We start from the raw sequence: 10,365 nt of genomic DNA, 5'->3' as shown, positions 1-10,365 counted from the left end.
GGGCTGGGGAATTGGGGAAGGGGAATGGACAAGCTGCTGTTCTTTTTTTTCTTCAGTCTAGTTGTGGAGGACGTCGCTTCACTGGCCCATGTTGGCACCATGATCATTGTGCTCCTCCCAGCCGAGGCAGACTAGTCACCGGCCATTGGACAGCCGCTCATGGCTGCTCACGGCAGCTCACACTGGCTGATGGCCACCCACAGAAAACCCTGGTATCCCACAGTAGCCCACTGCAGCTCCACTGCAGCCCATGTTGTAACCAGCGACTCGTGGCAGCCCAGCTCCAGGTCTAGCTGTTATTCACCATCCTAGCTGCAGAGGGCGCAGTGCCACTGGCCCATGCGGGATCCAAACGAGCAGCCCCGCTGCTCAGAGCCCGCGCTCCTAAGTCAACTCTCAACCAACTAAGCCACTTGGCCAGCCTGTTTTCTTTCTGTTTCTGCTTTCCTTTGTAAATTGGTGATTTTCCATGATAGTATGCTCAGTTTTTCCTTTCTCTTTTGTGAATCTACTCTGTGTTTTTGCTTTGTGGTTACCATGAGGCTTACATAAAACATCTCATAGATAAAGCAGTTTACTTTAAGCTGATAACTTCAATCGTATACAAAGCTCCACTCTTTTACTCCTTCCCTTTTATATTTTTGATATCATGAGTTAACTCTTTTTATATTTTGTATTTGTTATCAAAGTATAGTAGCAATAGTTATTTTTAATACTTTTTTCTTTAACTTTATACTATAGTTGTAGTTAACACACCATTCTATTACAGAATTAGAGTTTTCTAAATCTGACTGTATATTTATTTTTACCAGTTGTATACTTTTGTATGTTTTCATGTCACTGATTAGCATCTTTTCATTTCAGCATGAAGAACTCCTTTGAGTATTTCTTTCTTTTTTTTTTTTTTTAAGATTTTATTGGGGAATTGGGGAAGGGAACAGTGTTGGGGAATTGGGGTAGGGGAACATTGTGTTTTTCTAGGACCCATCAGCTCCAAGTCAAGTTATTGTCCTTCAGTCTTAGTTGTGGAGGGTGCAGCTCAGCCCCAAGTCCAGTCACGGCTTTCAATCTAGTTGTGGGGGGTGGGGAGCTCAGCCCACCATCCCATGTGGGAATCGAACCGCTGACCCTGTTGCTCAGAGCTCACAACTGTGCCACCAACTATAACCAACTGTGCCACCTGGCCGGCCCTTTTTTGAGCATTTCTTGCAAGGCAGGTCTAGTGGTGATGAACTACCTTGGCTTTTGTTTGTTCGGGAAAGTTGTTATTTCTCTTCCATATCTGAAGGATAACTTTACTGGGTATAGAGTATTCTTGGATGGCAATTTTTTTCTTTCAGCACTTTATTATAAAGAAATTATTAAATTTCTTAAAATTATTAAAGAAATGAACTTTCTGCCCCCTTCTCCCTGTCTCCTCTATCTCAAATCCTGATTATTCTAATATTTGTACATTTGATAGTATCCCATAGATTGTGTAGGCTTTCTGTGCTCTTTTTCGTTCTGTTTTCTTTGATCTTTTCTGGTTGAGTTATTTCAAAATTTCTGCCCTGTAACTCACGTATTCTTTCTTTCATTTGATCTACTCTGCTGTAGATGGTGTCTACTGCATCTTTCATTTTATTCATTGAATTCTTCAACTCTAGAATTTGTTTGCTTTTTTTTTTTGTTTGAGAATTTTTATGAGTTTATTTGAGCCAAATTGACAGTATATGCCAGGGAGCAAGATCTCAAATGCTCTCTCTGCTTTGTTTTATGATTTCTTTCTCTGTAAGTTACTCATTTTGTTCATGTATTTTGATGAGTTGTCTGCATTTTCTTGTAGCTTGTTTCCTCAAACAGCTATTTTGAATTCTTTATCCGCTAGATCAGTAAATTCCATGCCTTTGAGCTTGGTTTTTGGAGGATTATTGTTATTTTTTGGTGATGACATGTTTCATTATTTCTTCACATTCCTTGTAGATTTGTATTGCTGTTTTTACATTTGAAGCAGCAGACACCTCATCAAATCTTTACTAGTTGCCTTCAGATGGGGTAAACTGTTTGTTGGTCCTGAATATCTGGGGTTGTCTCTGTCCTTGTGTGGATATACCTGCTCCACACACACTTCTTGCTGCTTCTTGTGGCAGAATTCTTAAGCTTTTATGTCTTCTCTCTTATAATCCACCAAGTTAGCAGCTGTTAACTTGTTTTGTTTTCCAGAAGGTGGCACTATAGGTCAAGTTTGTGGTTTCTCCCTTGCTCACAGATACTGATCTGTTTTTCTGGTAGTACTCTATTTACTGGACTCACTTTTGCCCCCTCACTTGGGAGCACACACAAGGTGCTAGTCACAGAGTAGGTAGATACACGTTTAGCACTCAGGGCACTGGGGCCTTATTTAAGTGGTTTGTAATGGTAATATTAGCTATTATGGGGAGTAATTTTTGGTTTTGCTTTGTTGATGTTATTGTTTTTTTTTCTCCTTTCTATTTAACCCATGGCATAATGTAAGATGCAGTTTCCTGGGTTAGGTACTACAAATGTTATTCACCCAATTTCCAGTGTGTGTGTGGGATTTGTCCCATAGCTCTCGAATATTCTGTTCCCATTTTTTCGTTCTTTTTTCTCTTACTTTTTAGTTTGGAAGTTTCTATTGACATAACTTCAAGCTCAGAGGTTCTTTCCTCAGCTATGTCCAGTCTACTAATGAGCCCGTCAAAGACATTGCTCATTTATTTATGGTGTGTTTTTGTTTTTTTTAAAGATTTTTATTGGGGAATTGGGGGATGGGAACAGTGCTGGGGAATTGGGGGAAGGGGAACAGACAAGTTGCTGTCGTTTTGTTCTTCAGTCTAGTTGTGGAGGACTGGCCCATGTTGATATTATCATTGCGCTCTTCCCAGGTGAGGCAGATTGATCACTGGCCTCTGGACGGCTGCTCACAGAGGCTCTTGGCAGCTCACACCTGCTGCTGACGGCTCACACTGGCTGCCGACCACACATGGTAGCTTATGGCAGCCCACTGCAGCAGGGGACTGCAGCCTACACCGTCGCCGGCGACTCATGGCGGCCCAGCTCCAGGTTGAGCTATTGTTCACCATCTTAGCTGTAGAGGGTGCAGCGTCACTGGCCCGTGTGGGATCCGAACTGGTGAGCCTGCTACTCAGAGCTCGCGCTCCCAAGCCAACTCTTTTTTTTTTTTTTTAAAGATTTTTATTGGGGAATTGGGGGATGGGAACAGTGCTGGGGAATTGGGGGAAGGGGAACAGACAAGTTGCTGTCGTTTTTTTGTTCTTCAGTCTAGTTGTGGAGGACGTTGCTTCACTGGCCCAAGTTGGCACCATCATTGCGCTCTTCCCGGGCGAGGCACATCAGTCGCCGGCTTCTGGACAGCCGCTCACTGCGGCTGCTGGCCGCTCACGCTGGCTGCTGGCTACACACTGTAGCCCATGGCAACCCACTGCAACAGGGGCTGCAGCCTATGCTGTATTCAGTGACTCATGGCAGCCCAGCTCCAGGTCGAGCTGTTGTTCACCATCTTAGCTGTAGAGGGCAGTGTCACTGGCCCTCATGTGGGATCTGAACCGGGGCCCTGCTGCTCAGAGGTGGCGTCCCAAGCCAGCTCTTAACCAATGTGTAACTCGGCTGGCCCTGAATTTACTCTTTATTGGTGAATTTAAAATGTAAGAGTGAGAATTTAAGGCATGGGAAGAGAAAAACAAGTGGTCCAAGTGGTCAGTAATTTAAATCAAAGATTCCTAAAACAAAGATGCCTGGGGAGGAGGGAGGCGGCCTGGTTCTTAATATAGTTGTGTGGCTGACAATGTGGTTTTTTGAGATAGCTGTCTTTGATGGGGATGCCTCTTTGAAATGGATGCCTGGGCAATCAAAGTCGAAGTCAGGCACTTGCATTGCAAAAAGAACAACCAAATGTCAGGGTTTACACTACAGAAAGATTATAGAGATTTCTCATATGTACTTCCTTGCCCCCATACATGTATAGCCTCCCCCATTATTATCATCACTCACCTGAATGGTACATTTTTTACCAAGGATGAACCTACATTGACACATTATAATAATCCAAGGTCCATAGTTTTTCTTAGACTTCACTCTTGGTGGTGTACATTCTATGGGTTTGGACAAATGATAATGCCATCTATTCATTATTATGATATCATACAGAGTATTTTTCCTACCCTGAAAATCCTTCCTGCTATGTTTGGCATTTCTTTTTGATTCTTTGTTGGAATTTCCATCTCTCTCCTTATATTGCTCATCTGGTTTTGCATATTGTCAGCTTTTTCATTAGTGCCTTCAGCATATTAATCATAATTGTTTTAAATTTCCTGATCTGTTTATTCTAACATCCCTGCTATGGCTGAATGTGGTTCTGAGACTTGATGTGTGCTTTCAAACTCTTTTTTGCCTTTTAGTATGTCTTGTAATTTTTTGTTGAAAGCTAGACATGATATACTCATTGGGTAAAAGGAATTCCGATAAAAAGGCTTTTAGTGGCGTGGTAGTAAGGTGTAGGGGAGGTGAAGTGTCTTATAGTCCAATGATTAAGGTCTCAGTCCTTTAGTGAGCTTGGGCTCCTAGACTGTCAACTGCAAAGTGCTTCTTAGTTCTCCCCCAATCTCTTAAGTTGGACAGAATGGTTACAATGGGCTGGAGTTGTGTATGTCCCTTACCCCAGTTTGGTTAGGCTCTGATAAAACCCCGATAGGTTAGCCTCTGGTAAAATAGTTTCTCTCAAGGGCAGGCCTTGTTAGGAAGAACACAATGCTCTGTATATTTCAGAATGATTCCTTTTTCCTTCTCTTGCTGGAAGTACTAAGGGGATTTTCCTCCAGTATTTATTGTGGGAACCTGATGGAGCTCCTGGAGGAAAAACTCACAAAAGTGTGGGAAGCCTGCTATGACTTTTCCTCATCTTGATTTAACCGTGTTACAATAAGGTAGCCCTGTACAAGTGAGCTCTGTTTTTTGAAACAATGTCATCCCAAGTAGTTTTATTAAAATTGAAATTGAAGCAGAGATTTATTTGGTTGAATATAAGGAAATTTATTGTATTTGTGGTTTCTGTTTTTGTGTCTTTCTCTTTAGTACTTGGACCATGAGACTTTTTCAGCCACATTCATCGACAATAGTGGACAGTTTGTTTCCTCCCAGGTGACAGGAACTAGCCGGAATTCTTACTGTGACTATGAACACCAGACTCTGTCCAGCTGGGAGCGCATGGAGGAGGACTCCTTGCTGACTGACTTACAGTGGCAGGTGCCTCACGTGGGCCCAGTCCCCTTTTTGAAGAGCAGTGACCCTTCTTCCAGCTACTTTGTCATCTTGAACTCTGCAGCCTTCTTCAAGGTGGGAAGCCAGCTAGAGGTGCTTGTTCATGTGCACGATTTTCAAGGAAAGCCCAAGAAGTATGGCGGAGACTACCTGCAGGCCAGAATCCACTCGCCTAAGCTGCAGGCAGGGGCTGTGGGCAGAGTGGTAGACTACCAGAATGGGTTTTACAAAGTCTTTTTTACTTTGCTCTGGCCAGGCAAAGTTAAAGTGTCCATATCTCTGGTCCACCCCAGTGAAGGGATCCGAGTTCTTCAGCACCTACAGGAAGAGAAACCAGACAGGGTCTATTTCAAGAGTCTCTTTCGTTCAGGAAGAATTTCTGAAACTACTGAGTGCAACGTGTGTCTTCCTGGGAGCTTGCCCCTGTGTAACTTTACAGATCTCTACACTGGAGAACCCTGGTTCTGCTTCAAACCAAAGAAGCTCCCTTGCAGCAGCAGAATTAACCATTTCAAAGGCGGATACCTGAAGGGCCTCCTCACTGCTTCAGAGAGTGCTTTCTTCCAGAGGTACATGCTCCTTGTTCTAGGGGGTTATTTAAGAACCTTTTTCTGTTGTCTGTCCCATTTAAACTTTTTTTGTTATGGTTATGTGCTGCTTGTATCTCTCTGAACTTGGCCCAGTTCAGGAGAGGTGGTGAATAAGAAAATAAATGCAGATTTATATTTTGTGATTAGTTTTGTAAAAGTGAAGCTTAATGCTTATTCCACTTCAAATTTAAGACTGTTTACCCCTGAGTTTTTGTTTTTTTACCTTCATATCCATGTTTACTTCAGAACTACGTAGCATATCTATAGCTATATAAGCAAGATCACTTATGTACAGAACAGAAAAAAAAAATCATCCAAGAACAGAGCTGCCAGAGGTCCTGTAGTCAGTGCAGTGTGTTAGCTTCATCTAATAACCTAAAAAAATTTTAAGTGACATTTCAGTTGTTAAAATCATATAAACATTTAATGATAGTAAAAAGACTAGAATATGGCAACATTGCTGGGTTGACTTAATGATATGCATGGGAAGCCAGGAATACCACAGCAAACTATATTTTTAAGTTAACAGTTTTATATTTTTGAATATAAGTAGAAAACTTACAGCATAGTGATCAATATATGTACTAATGTACAGAATGGAATACATGGAATCAGTATGAATTAAATTTGTTTTCTTCAACATTCCATATAGTTCTGAAGTAAAATAATATTTCTAAGAAATAAAAACTTTTAAAAGCTACATAATCAAAAGAACAATTATTTGAAAGAATGTAAATTAAAAATATTTTTAATGAAATATACTTTTAAAACATTCCCTTGTAGATATTTTTGTAGAGTATATCTTGGCACTCTGAAAAATTTTATGTTTTTTATTCACTTATTACTTGGTGGGGGGAAACTTTCTACCATAAGGTCTATAGGAGCTTCTAAAATAAAATTCTCTAATTTTTCATTTCTCCTAGAGCAGCGGTTCTCAATCTTCCTAATGCCACGACCCCTTAATACAGTTCCTCATGTTGTGGTGACCCCCAACCATAAAATTATTTTCGTTGCTACTCTATAATTGTAATTTTGCTACTGTCGTGAATCATAATGTAAATATCTTTTTGTTTTCCGATGGTCTTAGGCGACCCCTGTGAAAGGNGCTTCACTGGCCCATGTTGGTATTATCATTGCGCTCTTCCCGGGTGAGGCAGTCACTCGCCGGCAATTAGACGGCCGCTCATGGCAGCTCACCGCAGCTCACCGCAGCTCACACCTGCTCACACCTGCTGCCGGTCAGCCCCACTGCAGCCTACGCCATTGGCGGCGATTGACGGCAGCCCAGCTTCAGGTCTAGCTGTTGTTCACCATCTTAGCTGTAGAGGGCGCAGCGTCACTGGCCCTCATGTGGAATCCAAACTGAGGCCCTGCTGCTCAGAGCTGGCGTCCCAAGCCAACTCCTAGCCAACGCGCCACTCGGCCAGCCTTAGTTGACTCTTTTTTTAAGGAGGGTGCAGCTCACAGTGTCTTATGCAGGGATCAAACCGGCAACCTTGGTGTTATCAGCACGATACTCTAACCAACTGAGCTAAGCGGTCACCCCCAGGACTCTTTTTATTATCCAGTTGTAATGTTCCACTTTCATTTCTGATTTTATTTGAGTCTTCCAAAAATGCCATTGGAATTTTGATAAGGATTACATTGAATCTATACATGACTTTGGGCAATAGAGGCATTTTAACAATATTAATTTTTCCAGGCCATGAACATGGGATCTCTTCCCATTTGTTTGTGTTCTCAGTTTATTTCATCAGAGTCTTGTAATTTTCATTGTACAGATCTTTTACTTCCTCAGTTAAGCTTATTCCTAATTATTTTATTGTTTTTGATGGTTTTGTGAATAGCGTAGTTTATTTCTTTTGCAGATGTTTCACTTTTAATGTACAGAAATGCAACTGATTTCTGTATGTTAATTTTATATCCTACAACTTTACTAAATTTGTTGATTAGTTCCAACTGTTCTTTGATTGAGTCTTTAGGATTTTCTATATATAAGATCATATCATCTACAAATAATGACAATATTCTTTCTTATCTAGATGCCTTATATTTCTTTGTCTTGCCTAATTGCTCTAGCTAATACTTCCAGTACAATGTTGAATAAGAGTAGTGAAAGTGAGCACCCTTGTCTTGTTCCTGACCATATAATAAAAACTTTCAACCTTTCGTCATTATGATGAAATGATTATGAGTACGATGTTAGCTGTGGATTTGTTGTATATGGCCTTTATTATATTAAAGTATGTTCCTTCTATACCTAATTTGTTGAGGGGTTTTATCATGAAACGATAGGTACTTTGTCATTTTCTTCTGCATCTATTGAGATGATCATAGTTTAAAAAAATCTTTCATTCTATTAATGTGTATAACATTTATTGTTTTGCTTATGTTGAACCATCTTTGCATCCCACGGATAAATACCACTTGGTCATGGTGTAAAATCCTTTTAATGTATTGTTAAATTCTGTTTGCTAGTATCTTGTTGAGAATTTTTGCATCTATATTCATCAGGGATGTTGGCCTGTAGTTTAGTTTTCTTGTAGTGTCATTACGGGGCTTTTGTGTTAAAGTAACACTGGCCTCATAAAATGAGTTTGGGAGTGTTTGCTCCTCTTAAATGAAGAGTGTGAAAAGGTTTGGCATTAATTTTTCTTTAAATGTTTGCTAGACTTCTCCAGTGAAGCCGTCTGGTTTTGGGCTTTTCTGTGTTGGGAGGTTTTGATTACTGACTCAATCGCCTTACTTATTATTGGTGTATGTTCAAATTTTCTGTTTCTTCCTGATTCTGTCTTCGCAGAGTATATGTTTCTAGGTATTTATCCATTTATTCTAGGTTTTCCAATTTGTTGGCATATAATTGTTCATAGTGTCTCTTATTATCTTGTATATTTCTTTTTTGTAGTATCAGTTGTAATGTTCCTTTTTCATTTCGGATTTTATTTGTGTCATCTTTTTTTTTTTCTTAATGTAGCTAAAGGTTTCTCAGTTTTGTTTATTAAAAAACCAGCCCTTAGTGTTGTTGATCTTTTCTATTGTTTTTATGGTCTCTTTCATTATTTCCACTGTGATCTTTGTTATTTCTTTCCTTCTGTGAATTTTGGGCTAAGTTTGTTCATCATTTTCTAGTTCCTATGGTGTAAAGTGGGTTGTTTGAAATCTTTCTGTTTTTATTACATATGCATTTATTGCTACATACTTCCCTTTCAGAACTACTTTTGCAGTAGGTTTCCCATAGGTCTTAGTATGTTGTGTTCCCATTTTCATTTATTTTGAGATATTTTTAGATTTTTCTTTTGGTATTTTCTTTGATTCGTTGGTTGTTCAGGAATGTGTTGCTTAATTTTCACATATTTATAGATTTTCTAGCTTTCATCTTGTTGTAATGTCTAATTTTTTACCATTGTGGTTGGAAAAGATACTTGGTATGACTTCAGCCTTCTTAAATTTGCTAAGACTTGTTTCCTGGTCTGTTATGTAATCTGACTTGGAAAATGTTTTGTGTGCACTTGAGAAAAATGTGTATTCTGCTGCTGTGAATGGAATGAACTTATAGTCTATAAATATCTGTTTGCTCTAATGTATGGTTCAAGTCCAATGGTTTTTTTGTTTTGTTTTGGTCTGGATGCTCTATCCATTGCTGAAGGTAGGGTAGTAAAGTCCCCTACTATTATTATATTGTCTGTTTCTCCCTTCAGTTCTCTTAGCATTTGCTTAATATATTTAGGTGTTCCAAATATATTAAGCAAATATATAATTGGGTAGGTATAGATTTATGATTGTTGTGTATTCTTGATGAATCATCATATATGACCTTCTTTGTCTCTTTCAATTGTTTTTGGCCTAAAGTGTATTTTGTGTAATATCTGTATAGCTACCTCTGCTTTCTTTTGGTCCCACTTGTAATACCCTTTTCATACTTTCATTTGAGCCTCTCTCTGTGTGTCCTTAAATCTGAAGTGAGTCTATTGTAGGTTGTGTATATTTATTTGGGTCTTGCTTTTTTATCTACCTAACCACTCTGTGCCTTTTTATGGGTGAATTCAGTCAATTTACATTTAGAGCAGCGGTTCTCAACCTGTGGGTCGCAACCCCTTTGGGGGTCGAACGACCCTTTCACAGGGGTCGCTGGGTACTCGTATGTGGGTGTATCTGCATGTGGGCCTGGAGACGGATAGAGGAGCGGTGTCTCGGTTCCTAAGACCATCGAAAATACGTGTTTTCCAATGGTCTTAGGTGACCCCTGTGAAAGGTTGAGAACCTCTGATTTAGAGTATTTATTGATGTTTGGACTTAGTAATGTCATCTTACTAAATGCTTTCGATTGTTTTGTATTTTCATTATGTTTTCTTTCTTTTTTTTTTTTTAAAGATGTTTTTATTGGGGAATTGAGGGAGGGAACAGGGCTGGGGAATTGGGGAAGGGGAATGGACAAGCTGCTGTTCTTTTTTTTCTTCAGTCTAGTTGTGGAGGACGTCGCTTCACTGGCCCATGTTGG

General features: G+C 39.8%; 1 protein-coding gene across 4 annotated transcripts in view; it reads left to right on the top strand.

Moving 5' to 3' along the window:
- Nucleotides 1-10,365, top strand: part of NXPE3 (neurexophilin and PC-esterase domain family member 3) — a 58,515-nt gene that overhangs the window by 26,160 nt on the left and 21,990 nt on the right. For all 4 annotated transcript variants that reach the window (XM_019648323.1, XM_019648322.1, XM_019648321.1 and 1 more), the window contains one exon: nucleotides 5,092-5,846. In XM_019648323.1, the coding sequence (XP_019503868.1) occupies nucleotides 5,224-5,846 (623 nt within the window). In that variant the 5' untranslated portion in view covers nucleotides 5,092-5,223. The remainder of the gene's footprint in view (nucleotides 1-5,091; nucleotides 5,847-10,365) is intronic.

Source organism: Hipposideros armiger, unplaced genomic scaffold (assembly GCF_001890085.2).
Source record: "Hipposideros armiger isolate ML-2016 unplaced genomic scaffold, ASM189008v1 scaffold_125, whole genome shotgun sequence".
NCBI classification, from domain to species: domain Eukaryota; kingdom Metazoa; phylum Chordata; class Mammalia; order Chiroptera; family Hipposideridae; genus Hipposideros; species Hipposideros armiger.
The sequence above is the reverse complement of the archived record's forward strand: the minus strand, read 5'-3'. Positions and strand labels throughout refer to the sequence as shown.